The sequence below is a fragment of the Benincasa hispida genome, chromosome 10 (assembly GCF_009727055.1).
Source record: "Benincasa hispida cultivar B227 chromosome 10, ASM972705v1, whole genome shotgun sequence".
NCBI lineage: Eukaryota > Viridiplantae > Streptophyta > Magnoliopsida > Cucurbitales > Cucurbitaceae > Benincasa > Benincasa hispida.
The window spans coordinates 15,949,133-15,965,917 of record NC_052358.1 but is presented as its reverse complement, the minus strand read 5'-3'; the positions used below and the strand labels follow the sequence as shown (position 1 = coordinate 15,965,917).

General features: G+C 34.7%; 2 protein-coding genes across 2 annotated transcripts; one reads left to right on the top strand and one right to left on the bottom strand.

Annotated features, from left to right (window-relative positions):
• The first annotated feature begins 6,004 nt into the window (after nt 1-6,004).
• LOC120088579 (proliferating cell nuclear antigen) lies at nt 6,005-7,621 on the top strand. Its single transcript, XM_039045975.1, has 4 exons — nt 6,005-6,416; nt 6,879-7,031; nt 7,124-7,221; nt 7,324-7,621. Exons 1-4 carry the CDS (start codon nt 6,098-6,100, stop codon nt 7,552-7,554), a joined length of 801 nt encoding a protein of 266 aa, XP_038901903.1. The 5' UTR covers nt 6,005-6,097; the 3' UTR covers nt 7,555-7,621.
• Nucleotides 7,622-9,311: 1,690 nt separating this feature from the next.
• Nucleotides 9,312-16,306, bottom strand: LOC120088323 (neutral ceramidase 1). Its single transcript, XM_039045540.1, has 9 exons — nt 15,695-16,306; nt 15,080-15,288; nt 14,452-14,796; nt 12,725-12,989; nt 12,383-12,650; nt 12,174-12,299; nt 11,893-11,956; nt 10,972-11,141; nt 9,312-10,023 (listed from the first exon to the last, which is right to left on the bottom strand). The coding sequence occupies exons 1-9, from the start codon at nt 16,033-16,035 to the stop codon at nt 9,475-9,477; spliced, it is 2,337 nt and encodes a 778-aa protein (XP_038901468.1). The 5' UTR covers nt 16,036-16,306; the 3' UTR covers nt 9,312-9,474.
• Nucleotides 16,307-16,785: the final 479 nt, after the last annotated feature.

Sequence of the window (16,785 nt, the reverse complement as noted above, 5' to 3'; positions counted from 1 at the left end):
AATTTGAATCTCATTCAAAATCCACTATATATTATAATTTATCCATATACATCATATCAATTGCATCTCAAATAATTAATTTATATTCTCTTATTTAATTTGAAGAATTCAAATTAATAATAATAATAAAATAACTAAGTGATTCTTGTTTTATCCTTAGTGAGCTAGCAATGTAACCTAATAGACCTACAGATTAGAAGCTCTAGTAATACAAGATTAATTAATTAAACTCTTTAGTTAAATTAATCAATATTCACTAACCAATCAACAATAAGTCAATCCTTCATATATTGTCCTAATTATAGTTGGGCCAAATTACTACTTTACCCTTATAATTACCTCTGACACCTTAAATACCGTTGATCTCTCTAAGGAATAATTAGTTTATAGTCCAACTATAAACTTAATCCCCCTCGTGCCAACGAGAGGGTGAGGTCTTATTGTTCAAGACCCAGAATCATCACTTAAATGTGTAGGATTGTATCAATTGCAGCGGAAGCATAAGGGTCATCTAAGCATTCAAATTCACTAATTTTAGTATAATATAAAGCATGCTTCTATAGAAAAATGGGTTTCAAGACATACCTTTTGAAGAACTTCTTCAAAGCTCCATCTCCAGCTGCAATCTTCTCCATTTGTTGTAGACCACCTCAAGATCTCTCTCACTATTCTCTTGTACTCTAAATTGAGTTGTGGGACACAAAACAAGCTCGAATCAAGGGATGAAAGAGAAAAACTCACCGCTGCAACAAGGTTGAAGAACCTTTCTTCAAACCAGCTTTTCTCTAAAAAACCTTTTGATTGCATGCCCGATGTTTACTCCAATCTTCTCATTATATTGCAGATCAACATGCAAAGAGAAGAGTTGCATGAGCTGCAGCTCATGCTTGGAGAAGACAAGGCCAAATGGTTGCTTCATGAGTGAGCTAGTTAAGTGATGGATAATGGAAAAATCCATTTTTTCCAATTTAAATGTGTTTTTTTTTCTTTTTCAATTTTATCTAAAAATCAAAATTTGATTTAATAAATCTATTTTGATTTTAAAAATGAAAAATTAATTAATTTCATAAATTAATTATTAAATAAAATTTAATTAATTTAATATCAAATATTAAATTATTTTTAACATGATATTCATCTTTATATATTTAAATCATATTTAAATATATAAATTCTCCTATTCCGTTTAATTCTAAAATTAAACATAATTATATCTCATATAATTACTAATTCCCTCAATTCTAATTTGAAGGTTTCAAATTAACTTATCACGCTATTCTAAAGCTAGTCCGAGCTAGTAGGGAACCTCGCGGACCTACAGATCATGGGCTCCAACGATCTGAGATTAATTGGCTAAACTCATTAGATCAAATTAATCTCCATTCGTTAACTAATAAGTCACTCCACTAAAGCCCATAGTTGCACTCCCCTCACTGTAGATATATTATGTCCATATGATTTAACCATAATCAGCAAGTCGATCCTTTCACAGGTTATTCGTAATAACGATTGAGTCAAATACCTGTTTTACCCTCAAGATTACGTCTTATTCCTCAAGTCCCTACCGATCCTCTAATGAACAACTGGTTTGTGATCCAATCACCAAACCAAACTCTCTCAGCCCAGTGAGAGAGTGGGGCCCCTTGTTCAAGATCTGAATTCAGTATTTGAGAGAACAACCTTTCTCCTATCCCTAAATCGGGTAGGTGTGAACTCCGTTTTGCACCCTATGTCCCCAACTATCTATCCGGTGTTACCCTTGAAATAGGAGTCTTATTGAGTTGACTTTGTTGAGCTAACTCTCAACTATGCAAATCTAAAGGCAATCTCGAATAAATAGGAGTTTATAGTTAGCTCAGGATTAAGATCGAGTTACCTAGGTCATCTAGGTGAAATAGTCAATCTTAAACAATAAACGACGTTATAAAGTAAGAGTGACTTATTTCTTGGTCCTGATCTTATGCAAACTCATTGCATAGAACATCCCCACTCCTCATGTCATAACATGTACGAATTAGGATCACATCGTATGTAGCATTTTACAACTCTTTGTAACAACTACAGAGTAGGCTGCATCCAATGGTGTTACCAAAATAAGGTATCCAACCTCATTCATGTACCATAGATCATTTTGACTATTTACTCGAACCCGATCCACTCTTATGTCTCCACATAAAGTTCAAGTACTCATACAATAGTCACAGGTCTTAGTTTATTGGATTTAGACTTTCATACAATTTATATAAGATCAATAAAAAGTATATTGATAATAGAAATTTTTTATCATTTTACAAACTGCGAGTTTTAGGACATAAAACCCAAAAAAATGAGCAATTCATCTACTTACCTAAAGACGGGAATGAGTGAAGTCCATCTTGTGTAGCTATGTTCTTAGCTCCCTACTTGAACAAATCTTCAAAATGTGATGGATATTGAGTCGGTGAAACTGATCACTCTCACCTATACAAATAAAAGGACTGCCCATGTAGACAAGAGTTTATAACTCACTCGGGATTGAGGTCGAGTTACCTATGATCATTCTATGAAATGTTAATCTCTTCTATCAAAGGTATTATAAAGAGAGATTAATCATTTCATGGTCCAGTCTTATACAAACTCTTTATATAAAATATCCCCACTCGCATGCCTCCACATGAACAATTTGGATCAAATCATCCGTAACACTTACAACTATGATAACTTTTACAAAGTTGGTCGTATCCGTAGTATCACAAAGATAAGACACCCAAACTTATCCATACATTACAAACTATTTAAGTCATTACTTGAACATGATCCACGTGTATGTCTAATACATATTGTTTAAGTTACATAAAATAACCTTTGATATTTTCTTAATGGATACTTGCATATATAAAATAATCAATCATAATTTAAAATAACTTATTAACTGTGAGGTTTTAAGGGAATGCATCCCAACACATTTAACGATCAAGTCAGACAAAAAACTGGGCACGATATTAAGTAGTTTGTGAGGGAAGATCATAATACTAACAATGAAATTAAAAAGCTACAAAGTATTAGTTGTGATTAGTGTTTATTTAGTTTTGATACACCACTAATATACTCAAAGTATATATTTGTGTATCTTATATTAAAACCCCATTTGGTTACCATCTAGGTCATGTTTGGTAACAATTTGGTTTTTATTTCTTTGAAAATTAAGCAATGTAATTTGGTAAACGTTGGTTGGTAACATTTAACTCATATTGATATATAAATATAATACTAATGATGGTAATCAAATAGAAATCAGGTATCATTCTGATAGCAATCACACGACATTAAATAGAAATCACGAAGTATTTAATATATAAATAAAAATCACATGGCAATCAGATAGCAATCATGTAACATTCATATGACAATCAAATACCAATCATATAACATTTACGTAACAATTAGATGTAATCACATGACAATCAAAATAGATACCACAAAGTACTTAAATATCTAATTAAAATCACATGTGACAATCATATAAAAATATGATATTAATAAGATAGAAATCACATGAAAATCAGATAGAATTCATATAGTAATCACATGACAATCAAATAAAAACCACGAATTATTTATTATCTAGTAAAAATCATATTACAATTATATAAAAATCACAAATAACAACCAAATAGAAATCACAAACTAAAACAAAACACCAAGGAACAACAATAGTGATCCAAAGTTTCGAAGTTCATCACAAGGAAAGATCTTCCTGCCATCTTACTGCCGAATAGGCTGGCCAAAAATGCATGAGAACCAAACTCATAACTTCTTTATCCCTACCTATATTTTTTTAAAATTTTATTATAGCTTTATAATTAAAATAACAATGAAAATCTTATCCAGAAAGACAGAAGAGAGAAAAAAAACCCATTACAGAGCCCCAACACACAAGTCTAGAGACTAAAAAAAAATTCAAAATAATATAAACCTGAAGTAGTAAAAGCAACATAAATTACGAGGAGAAGAACTTTCACCCTGCTATCTAAAAATCCAAAAAACTGAAGTAGCCATTATATTGCTTGCATCTTAAAATCACATAAACCAACGCTAATAAACAAAGGAAAACGACGACCAAAGTAGAAAAATCCCAACTGTCGAACTCTTCTCGAAATGATTTAGCATGTGAATGAAGCCATACTCGACCGAAACTAGCGGAGGAAACGGTGGTGGAAGGGATTTGCGTGTCTACTCCGACAACAATTGAGAGAGAGGTGAATGGAGAGAGTAATCGGCGATTGGCGGCCTAAACAATCCTCCGAAAAATTCTTCTCCTGTCGATTTAAGAATTGATATCACTGAGGTTCAAACTGACGAACACAAAAAAGAAAAAAAGGAAATCGTAATGTACTCTTTCATAGGGAGGAAAAGGAAAAATTGCACCAAAAAAAAAAAAAAAATTTAAATGTAATATTTATATAATAATAACAATAACATAACATTAGATAACTATACTAAATAAATATGTTTTCTAATCGAGGTGGGGTCAGGATGGGGAATGCATTCCCCGTCTCCGTCCGAGAATTTTTTCCACCCACTCCCTCCCCATTCTCCGCCTAGTCGGGGAATCCCCGTCCCTGTAGAGAAATTGGACATCTCTATTTTTTTTTTCTTTTTTCTTTTTCCTTTTCCCTTCTCCCTCTCTACTCGTTGTCTCTTCTTCTCTGATCTCTCTCTTCTGTGTAATTTCTTTTTCTTCTCCAACACTGCGAGTTTGCACGAACAACTCCAACATGATCAACTCGGGTGAACAACAACAAACGCGAGAGAGAATAGTGATTTTATGAGTGAGGAAAGGAACAACGATACCAACGATAGAAAGACGAGCAAAGGGCGAAGAAGACAACCCATTGTTTCATGGTTGTTTGCAAATGGATCATCAGCAAGAGTGAGCGAGAGCAAATGTTTTTCCGCGAGCACACGAGTATATTTTGGTAAGTTCACTCGAATTTGATGTCAATAAAGGGTTATTCGACATTTTTTTTTTCAAAAGCTGGGTCATTTGATATTTTCGGCCCAATTTTTGGATTATTCGTGCAAATTTTTAAAACACATTAGTAGAAAAACTTTTTTCCCCAAGCCTCGATTTTTTGTCTCAAAAGTAATTTAGGTTGGCCATAATATTATACTTTAAAAATTGACCTTCAAATATGTATATTTGGGCACTATAAACTACCAAAAACGTCTCATACCAATAAACCATATTTATATACTCACAATCATTTATATCTCTCTAACTTTATTAGCGCCTACATCTCTATAACTTTATTAATGCCCAACACACATGCAAAAAAAAAAAAAAAAAAAATCTCACGAGAGAAACACTCTCTAGAATCAGTTGGCTTTTAAATTGAGGTGATCAATAGATTACATATTTGGAAGTGATTTCGAAATTGTTTAAATCACTTTAAAACACTAATCACTCAAGATCAATATAATATTGAATTTTACTTTTTAAATATAATTTTCGTATCGTCAAAATTAGTTTCTCGAATGATTAAAATCATGTAAGAGTGGTTTTGAAAACGATAAAAGTGTTTTTAAATCGATTACAATCAATCATGGCCAGACAGCCAAGCCCACAGTGGATATTACGGGAAAGAGAGAATATTTTGGCCCAGAATTCATGGGCCTACTTGACAGACGACTAAAACGAAAATGAATCATGGGCAAACAAGCAAGCCCATTGGGGTTATTAGACAACGATGAATTATAGCCAACAAGCAAGCCCACAGTGGAAACATGATCAGTGGGCTTAGAATCCGGAAATTCATGGGCCTAACGGCAAGCCCACAGTTATGAAAAATGGGCCGAACCGAAAGCCCACAGTTGAAAAAACGGCCGACAATCCCGCCTCGTTCAAAAAGCGTGGCGGGAATGGCAAAATTACCCGACCCGCCAAAGCGAACTCTCCACATTTCAAATTGCGTTCCCAAATAATTTCACTATAAAAACCTAAACTCGAATTTCATTTCCCACTTCTTCATCTCGCGCTCTTTCTCAAAACCCTAACCAGCCCCAGCCCCATCCCCATCCCCATCCCCAGCCCTAGCTCTGCAATTTCTCTAAAAAAATGTTGGAACTTCGTCTTGTTCAGGGTTCGCTCCTCAAGAAGGTTTTGGAATCGATCAAGGACTTGGTGAACGATGCCAACTTCGACTGTTCGGCCACTGGATTCTCGCTTCAGGCCATGGATTCGAGCCATGTCGCCCTTGTGGCTCTTCTTCTTCGAGCGGAGGGCTTCGAGCATTATCGCTGTGATAGAAACATTTCCATGGGAATGAACTTGAACAACATGTCGAAAATGCTCAAGTGCGCTGGCAACGATGATATCATTACAATCAAGGCCGATGACGGCAGCGATACTGTCACTTTCATGTTTGAAAGCCCTAGTAAGATCTTGTTCTTGCCTTTTTTTCTTCAGTTATTTGAATTATTTTAGATTCCTGTTGCTCGTTCTTGTAGTTATTTAGTGCTTGGTTTATCAGTCCACTTCTCGTCTACTCGAAGTCTTTTGATCTGTTAATTTTAGGATACCGTATTGACATGTCAGTTCTTTTTTGGCTCGTTAATTTAGCATGATTATTTGATCCGTCTTAAGAGGTTGTTAAGTACATCTGAAACTGTTGAACTCTGTATCTATGAAGTCACAGAAATCGGGAATTTTGACATCTCTGTCTCTACTTTATTGAGTCCATGTTCTTTATCCTTGGTCTAACGTTTTGTCGATTGGCTAAAACTTCAATCTGTTGCAAGTTGTCTTATTTTTTTCAATTCCAATTTTACATGCCTTCTCTGGATCTGGTAACTGACGCTTTCTTTCTTACCCTTTGTCCGTCCTATGCATGATTCAGCCCAAGATAAGATTTCCGATTTTGAGATGAAATTGATGGACATCGACAGTGAGCATCTTGGAATTCCTGATGCAGAGTATCATGCTATTGTTAGGATGCCTTCTGTTGAGTTTGCTAGAATATGCAAAGATCTCAGCAGCATTGGTGATACTGGTATAAATTTTGTTATCTTTTGATTTTTCATTGATTATCGTATATCATAAATTATTGAATTATAAGAGTTTAATTAACACCAATTCTTGCAGTTGTAATTTCTGTGACAAAGGAAGGTGTCAAGTTCTCAACAAGAGGTGATATTGGATCTGCCAATATTGTTTGCAGGCAGAATACTACCGTAGACAAGGTCTGCATCTGTGTTTATATTACAGGGTTCTAAATTGCTTTACTTAACCTGTTTTTGAATTCTGAATATTGATTTTTGTCTTTCCATTTTTGGGCAATGCAGCCTGAAGAAGCAACAGTGATAGAGATGAATGAGCCAGTTTCTTTGACATTTGCTCTAAGGTATATGAATTCGTTTACTAAGGCAACGCCCCTTTCTAACACGGTTACAATCAGCTTGTCTTCTGACCTACCCGTTGTTGTTGAGTACAAAATAGCAGAGATGGGATATGTAAGGTTTTACTTGGCTCCCAAAATAGAAGAAGATGAGGACGAGACAAAGCCTCAGGCCTAAATATTACGTTACCGTTTGTTCTATAGATCTGTTTTAGGATGTTTCCTAACCTTTCTTTCTTCCCCCCCCCCCCCCCCCCCCCCCCCCCCCCCCCCCCCCCCCCCCCCCCCCCCCAATCTGTAGTATAGCAGTTGTGAGTTGTAATTTAGGAGTTTTTATATTGTCCAATATGTACTTCTCTGTTCCTGAGCTTAAAATTTTGATTTTTTTCCCTTGTCATCATTTGATTTTGATATTTAGGAAAGTTGGAAGGACTGAAATTGAATGTTTAGGGCAATATTATGATTTACCACAAGCGATGAAGAGTCTTGTGGTAGAATACAACTCTTAAATATTCATAATTTATGCAGACAGAATTTTCGATCCATTTTACCTTGGTTTTGATTCATTTCTAAAAGTTGCAATCCTCGGGATTGTGCTGTGTAACTTGGGCCCATCGGGTAAAACCTTATCAGTATCGGAATAGCATAATAGGGATAAATTAATGTTTGGTTGGCAAACGGTAAGTTGTTGCAGTTTAGGGTTTGGCCGTGGAGTTAGTTTTTGTTTGAGATGTACAGTTGTAAGATGGAGTTTTTCTATAACTATAAAAAAATAAATTAAGAGAAGATGGAGTTCAATAAATAGAAAAAGTGGGGAAGATAGAGTTATTTTATAAATGTGCAAAATTTTAACAAAGGCAAATAATGACTACAAAATTTATAGGATCTTATAGTGCCAGAACAATCTTTTATCATAATTGTTCTCGTGGAATACTTACATATTGTAATTATAAAGAGATCCACTTTACTTCACATTGACATTAGTAACAAACAAATATAGTTCAATAGGTTTAGTTTCATGGTAATTGATGTGTAGTGCTTCATTTGATATTAGAGGTTTAAATTTTTAATATTCCACATTTGTTGTATTTCAAAATAGCAATTATTGTCATAAAAATAATATTAATAATGTTTATGAGTTATGAAGTACATATACTTTATGTGAGGCAAAAAATCTATATTAGATACATGTCGGATATTGATACTAGTAGATACTTTCTAGATTCGTATTTGATACATGATTTGGAAATTTTTGGTTGGTGTAATACCCACTCTAAATGATTTGTATGTATTTGTTTTTACATTGTCTTTTTTTTTTAATTAAAAAAAGTAACTCATCTAATCTTTTTCAACCCAAAACTAAACAACATATTTAAAAAGTTTATTACCCTAATCCAAAACTAAAAGAAAAGAAAATAATTATAAAAGATTAAATTCTAGAATCATTTAATCTTCATCTTCATCAAAATATAACCTATTTGAATATTTTCAATAATTCAACAAAGTTCTTTGTTTATTTTCATATTTCTCCATCTAATCTTCTTCCTTGATCAATTTGATTTTTTTTTTCTATTGTATTCTATTGATTATTGCACTTCAATATCTCTAATGTTACTTTTTGTATTGTATTTTGTATTATTTTCATTAACTTGATATTTTATGATTTTTCGTATATTTAATGGATTACATTTAATATATTTATGTTAAATTTACCTATATCTTAGATTTTTTTTTTTTTTTTTAGAAGTATCTTCAATACCTATATTTTCTTTTCCTTTTTAGAAATTGACGTATCACCGTATCTTGTATTTGCATGCGGACTTTGCTTCATAACTGATGAGTTATTATGAGGAAGAGCAATTTACGATTGAATTTTGGTAGATCCACAAGAAGGTAACCGTCCTTAGAACATGCATGGCAGACAAGTTGAAATCCTAACGTGAATGGGCCAAGATTCTTTAAAATTCAGAAAATACCGCCCATGTTGGTTGTATATTTCTGTAAGATTGATGTAAACAAACCCGTAAAGCAACTTTTGGATTTGAAGGCGAACCTTAGTTAAACAGCAATTTATTTAACTACGTGGTACATACATTCCCTACATTACACAAAAAGCACTTGATGAGCCTGTGAAATGGTGTATTGATCCAAAAAGCCTTTTTGCTGCCCCAAAGTGTGTTATTCTGTACACTCCTGCGCTTGCAGTTTTAGGAATTCTCCATTCTATGGTTGCGTGGCTTCGACTGCTAAGCTTGAACGGTCTCGACCACTTAAAACGCAGGCAGAAATCGTCATCGTCGTAGGCTGGAACCCACAGCTTTTTGTCATGGAGTATCTCCACCAGTGCAAATGTACCTTCGGTCAAAAGATCGTTCCGAGGACAGGCCGACCAGAAGGTAACCGTTACCATATCGCCTCTCTTGAAGGTGGAATTCTTGGGAACATCAGATTTTACATCCCCAAATTTTACTGAATGTGGAGTTGTATCCATCACAACAGATGGTAGTAAGCTTAGCTGCTTATCCAGTAAATCTGGAGGTTGTGGCCCTGCGGCAACTGCTTGGCCGTCGACGAGCGCGCGGGCAAGCTTCTTAAACTCTTGAATGTAGGCACTTAGAGTATGAGGACCGTATAAAGTAGAAGCACCCTGAAAACCAAGATTTTATGTTGGTAAGTTAGAAAATACATAATTCTTGCTATAGCATCACTAAAGCCATTCAAGTCTGGACACTGCTTTTGAGTTTTGTGAAAGATTTTGAAAATCACATTTTTAGGTTCAAAATCACTCTGGTACATGCTTTTAGTCATTTAAATTGTTAGTTAACACTTTTCGACGTTATTTTTATACCATCAAAATTGGTTTTGAAGAATTAATGTTTGAGAGTGATTTGAACATTATAAAAATAATTTTAATCCTTTCAAAATCACTACTATATTTTGAAAAAATTAAAATAATTTTTGACATGTAATCAGGCTTAAAATGCCCAAACCTTAATCATTCAAAAGCAATTTAATAATCTATTTTAGACTAGTAAACTCGGTTTTTGTACAATCAAATTTGATTTTGAATGATTAAATATACATCTCAGTAGTAATTTTAACCATATCAAAATCACTCTCAAACATGTCATTAGTTGTTTTTCTCTAAAGAGGAAATGTAGAAGCCTTCAATAGTACCTAAATGAATATGTGTTCATCGAGTTCCAAATAGCAGTATTAAGATTTACAGCGTTTACAAGTTTCAGGTAGATGAAAATAAAAACTCTGTATGGGTTGGAGTACCCTACTCACAGATTCATATACAGTATTAGAAGAAAATGGAACAGATTGTTATGCATACTTCTCATTTTCCATCACTTTTTTTTCCTTTTCTTTTGTGTGTGTGTATGTTTGCAGGTATGAAATAAAAGTAATGGTAATGACCCTCAGCATTTGCAACCGAACTACTGGGTAACTTGCCATCACTCTTTTACCTTACTATTTGTTTATTTATTTATTTACTGTGACTAAATATTTCTCCATTCTTTTAAAGATCTCCTAGATCGCCTAGAAGGAACTCAATTCCACAAAGCAACTCTCTACATGGAGAACTAACCTCATATCTCTGCACTTGGTACTCTTCAAAAGTGGTGACATACTGTGAATAAGAATTTGTCAATCCAGCAATAACAACATGAATGTCGCCACTCAATTCACTTTTACCTCCATCAGTTAGCACTGTTTTTACAGCATCACGAAGTTGCCTCCCAGCCATTGTTGAAAATTCTGGTAGCAAAAGAATTCCAAAAGATGTTCAAAGTGAATGCAACAAACGTGATAATGAAATTACACTTTTTCCGGAATTGTTAGCGGCTCTGTAAGCAGATATATAAATATTCTAGAAAACTGAAAGATTGCGAACATAAAATGAACATCAACCAGCTAATTGTTCCCCATAACCAAACAGAAGCACTCTTAAACTGGATCTACAGTTTGCTTGATGTAACTTGGCAATTTAGAACGGTGCAATGTCAATGGTTAAACAAAATTACCAGAAGAAAGAGAGTTGCTTTTTGCAACCGAAAAGACATAATAATAAATAAGGAAATAAAGAAAAAGAGGAAGATTGAAGATAAACTACGAGGAAGCAACAAAAATTCCGAGGTCTCAAATATCTTCCCAGTGTTACCACTGGTCTTCCATCGTTCTGAAAAATTCGTCAATTTCTTTGCAACTACATACAACAATGCAATGCACTTCAGACATAATAATAAATGCATAGTATGACCTACATACTCCAGTCACGCTTGAGGTTTGCACACAGTCGAAGACGATTTTGTTTAAATGGACAAATCTAACAACTTCAACAAGCAATTTCTGCATGTGCAAATAAAAAGATCTGAAAGCAACATGTACAGTTTCTCATATAAAATTTTAAGACGGCTTTAATATGGATGTGCAAAATGAAGGTGAATTTCTCAATATGTGCAAAATATAAGCTGGCTGAGAAAGTAGAAGCAATAAGGAAAGCTGATACCTCCTGGCACTCCAAGAATGATTAGCTGCCCTACTCGGAGGATTTGGATGGGAAGTATTGAAGGCTGTAGAAATAATGAAAAATGAATTCCATAATACATGGACAGGGTCGGATAAGTAGATGTAATATGGAAGATACACTTACATCTATATTAACCGGGAAAATAACTATACAGTATACTGTATTTTCAAATTTTAGATAGTTCTAATATAATGGGGCAAAATAATTTATCATTACTAAGAAAGCTCATTACGCGCATGTAATTGGAGTTTGAAACTTACTGCCCAATCATATGGTTTTGTCATTTCACCAGTATCCAGTAAGATGGGCTTCGGATGTTGACAATCAATTTGTTCCTTCTTTGGTTTCTTTAAAAAATTACGTATGAGCCTCCAAAAAGGATTTCCCTGATAAATTAATATCATTAAGGTTGAGGTATGGCGAGAGTCAATGAGATGGGTTTAACATTTCCTATTAATGTAATTATTACCTTGTCATCTCCTTGCTTAAAATCAAAAGCACCGGGTCCATCAGTGGTTCCAGCAGCAAATGAGTACCCCATTGCAGCAGGACATGTTTGCACCACTTGAGTAGTTCCTCCACGTTCAAGAGTGACCTCAAGCTTAGAGAAGTCAACATATGAGTGACGGTAGTCAACCTTTCCTTTTAACTGCTCTGATGCATTATTAAATAGATCAACTGCTTTTCTGAATTGTCTCTTTCCTATGATCCGTGTGCTTTCAAATTCATCAGGATAACTGGCATGTTGACGCCACAATTAATTATAGCTTCTCTGAAATTATGTAAGGATCTTCAAGGGCAGGACACTTACCCTGGTCCTCGGCCATAGCATAGTTCATTCTTCCCATCACAGGTACTGTGATTAAAATCACATGGAAGTCCAGTATCTACACAGAAGGCTCCAAGAACATTTGGGCTAACATCACCACAGTTTGATTGACAAAATGCGGACACAAATTGAGGTTTATCAGCATTCGTGAGGGCACCCCTGACACGTCTTGAAGAGCTTAGAATCCTGGTTGCTGATGTACCAGAAGGACGCTGGAAAGATGCAGCAAGCTCAAGTAACTCATGATCTGTGTCAAAAAAATACCAGGAAATTAAGAATGATTTGTTTGCTTTCTCAACATTCCGGGTTTTTTTTTTTAAAATTATTTATTTATTATAAAAAAAAAACAAATTCACATTATCGACTTTACAAATAACTGCTCCATGTACGCAGCTTGACCAAGTATTCTGTCATCAAAACTATATGCAACATGCATATTTGACATTTGAATTGACAACCAAACTCATTTAAATATATTTACACCTTCTACTGCAGTTATAAACTATTTTCTGCAGGTCAATACTTCATTGAAAACCAGGATAGACACGCTGGATGAAATATTATAAGAAGTTGATCAAATCATGTAAATCATCGAGTACTCTAACAACAATCTCAGTCGCAGCAATGTTTTAGTTTTGCCAAACAGCTTGACCAGAAGAGGAATGAAGAAATTGACAAAAGTCAAATAAATGCATGTTACATAAAGCTGTAGAATAATTATTTGGATCTTGTTTTAAGGTGGTTTATAATTTTATGTGGCGATAATTTTAATGAACAATTTTTTTAATTCACTGGTTGAGATAGAATATTGGAACAATGTTATAGGCTTTTTTCTTTTTTTACAAGAAACAGAATCACATATTCATTGGAGATCAAAGAAGAACATCCTAAGGGCAGGGGTCAAGGCTACCCCCAAAGAGCTAGTGAATAAGAGCCTTCCAATTGTTATAAATCATAGAAAGACTATAATTACAAAAGAATTTGGTGCAGTTTGTGTACCACCACGAAGCTGTATGCTGAACAACAGTCCAAAAAGAATAAAAGAAACAGGCTTATCTTCAAAAGTTCTACTATTCCTTTCTTTCCAAATGCACCACAAAAGTTCTAAAATTCACCTCAACCAGCTTCCAATGCCTATACCATGGAACGATGGTATGGGCATTGGAAGTTGGTTGATGTGACTTTTACGGGCAATGTAAATTCAGGCAAGAGAGTAGTAGACCCAATTGCTTGTGTGATGTTGAAAAATTTGTGAGAGGTTAACAACTTGTCCCTACATATAAAGTATCTGAGGAAAAGAGATTACCAACTAAAATATATGTTTAAAATCCGTCGAGAAACATAGTGGTCTTGCATCTACTACTTGTAACTCAAAAATATATTACTCGCCTAACATAATATAGTCAGAAGAAACGATTGAACAAAAACAGGCTGTTCAAACCTTTACTGATTTTCTGGCTCCATCGATGTTGATAAAGAAATTATTGAAGAGTTGATATATGTATATATATTCTTTTTTGAACTCACTTGATATGTAGATAGATTTGTCAAGGCTATTTGATACAGATTTAAGGACAAGCAGCTATAGCAAAGACAGAACTTAAGTTGTAGCCATACTAAACATGCATCCACATTACCTGCCCTAGCCGATCAGTTTTAGAGAGTTGAATTATCGAAACAGTGCTTCAATGTAAAGCCAAATAACTTACGATTGGTGAAAAGGTTAGGTATTATGTTTGAAACTCTTCGAGGGATTCTGTCATCTACAGATATATCAAAACCTGAGCCGATCCCACCTTTCTTCTCAAACCAGTCCTCCATGAATCGTGCAGCGGCACCTTTGTTATCCCCACTAATCAATGAGTTTGTACGACTCATAGAAGTTCCATGAGTTGCAAACCAACTAAAGCTCCCAATAGGGCCCCATTCTAGATCCACAAATTTCAGTAGTGTCATCTCCTTGTCAACATTGTATTTGTATTTCCTGCGCTCTGCTGCAGGGTTATTGAGATATGCACTAGGGCTGCGGTTCACACCTGCATCTAAAAGCTTCCCTGCAAGTTGAGAAACCAAAAACAGTAGGCAATTCATATTTCTTACTCGCAAAAGGATCCAGTTGTGCAATAGATTGCTTCATGCAGTCATCAGATCCAATCCATATGTCGTAAATACAAACAAAAGCATTCTACCCAACATTCGAAATCTGGTCTATGTCATCGCAAAAATTTGTGCATCTCTTTGCAACAAGATTAAATCACCAAGGAAGAGAAAGAGAGAAAAAAAAAATGTAGCTCTTCAACTTAATAAAGTGAAATGAATAAGAGTCCTATACCTTACCCTTGTTTATGAAAATAGATCCTGGGCGCAGGTTCTCATGAGCCTGTATAATGCTGTTCTCAATACCATTTACAAGGACATCAAATGACTGTCGCACAAATCCTAGAGATGTTACTATGTATATAATATACTGGAGATAACCACCTGGTCCAGCATGTGTATGAATTCCACTAATAGCTACATTCTTTTCAGTGTAAAGGTCTCCATACCTGAAAATGAACAACATTAGGAGATGAATCCAAAGTTCAAACAATATCTCCTTCCCTTATTACACCAATTTTATCAGTAAAACAACATATTTTCTTTTGATATACATGAGTGTCTAAAACCAACTTACATATACATTGACTAATCTCACATGACAACTACAACATTTGGGTGTTAAAAAACTCGTAGGATATTAAATCATAAATAGGTTGCCACCCTGAATGAACTCATTCACTTTGAGTCCTTTATCAAACTCGTACTCTTTACTTCTCACTAGGTCAACTCATGATGCTTCCGTAAAACAGCAGATATCTTAACATTTCTATTTCAATGATACAAACAGCTTTCTAGCTAGTATCTTAACTTACATAAACTTAGTTATAGGTCGAAAGGCAATGTTTCAAATACCTTGCCTTCAACCTCTGAAGCACCTTGATTGTGACCAGCTGCGAGGCCATGCAAGCATCTAGATTAACAAATACAACCCTTTCTCCTTGTGGCTCCGCAACAATAAATGTACGAGCTCGCAATCTGAAGTGAACTCCAGACGCAGTCTGCTCCATATTAGCATATCCCATCATATTGACATCCGCCGCCGGTCCAGTGATGTCATAGCTTCCAAGTCCGATCAAATAATTGGAATCCGACGAGGAGCCTTCACTATTCTGCACCAATAGAAAGGCACAAATCCAAAACAGAGCTTCACATGGTCTCTGAATACTGAAATTAAACAGAGAAGCGAACTCCATAGCTGTCGATTGAATCAGGTAGAAATAGACATCAACGAATTCTTTAATCCTTTTTTCCGTTGTTCTTCATCGATATGTCCATACTTTGAAACTGAAATCAAACGAAATTTACATGAAAAGGGAATTCAAAGACGCTCGAGACACGGTTCGGCATGCGCACTGAATACAAATTTCTCATGAGCATATACAAAATTCTGCTCTCGAGTGAACTCGGGGGAGAACGAGGAGGAAACTTGGGGTGATCGATTGGATGTATGTATCTATTTTCTGCGTCTATGTATGATCTAATAAAATGCTCTTTCTCGGTGGAGAGTGTGCAATAATTGTTTTTTTTTTTTTGGGAGAGAGTGGGAGCACATCGTCTAGACTACATTTAATCATTACTCGTTATATATTATGATAACGTCAACATAAACACTTATGAAAATTGGGTTCGATTGCAATTGGTAAAGGAGAAAAATGCAAAAACCACTATGACTTATTAAGTTTAAAGTATGTATTCTCGATCAAAAGACAAAAGCTTCAAATCTTGTATTTGCTCTTTGTTGAATGAAAAAAAGTGACTTTTTAGTAGATATTAACTCTAAGAATCTAAATTGAAAAATAAGTGGAGACTAATTTAATTGTAAGTAATTTAACTCTTTTAAATTAATCGATACACACAAACATCTATTACTTTATGTGCGTATTGAGTGAAAAATTAATAATAACATACATAAATCTTGAAACCTAAGGATGAAGAGAGTATAT

Coding starts and splice junctions, on each gene's coding strand:
- LOC120088323 (XM_039045540.1), bottom strand. CDS start 16,035: ATGGAGTTCGCTTCTCTGTTTAATTTCAGTATTCAGAGACCATGTGAA. Junction 12,300..12,382: donor TTAAGCAAGGAGATGACAAG/GTAATAATTACA, acceptor TTAATTTATCAG/GGAAATCCTTTTTGGAGGCT. Junction 11,957..12,173: donor CAAAACCATATGATTGGGCA/GTAAGTTTCAAA, acceptor TTATTTCTACAG/CCTTCAATACTTCCCATCCA.
- LOC120088579 (XM_039045975.1), top strand. CDS start 6,098: ATGTTGGAACTTCGTCTTGTTCAGGGTTCGCTCCTCAAGAAGGTTTTG. Junction 6,417..6,878: donor TTTCATGTTTGAAAGCCCTA/GTAAGATCTTGT, acceptor TGCATGATTCAG/CCCAAGATAAGATTTCCGAT. Junction 7,222..7,323: donor AGAATACTACCGTAGACAAG/GTCTGCATCTGT, acceptor TGGGCAATGCAG/CCTGAAGAAGCAACAGTGAT.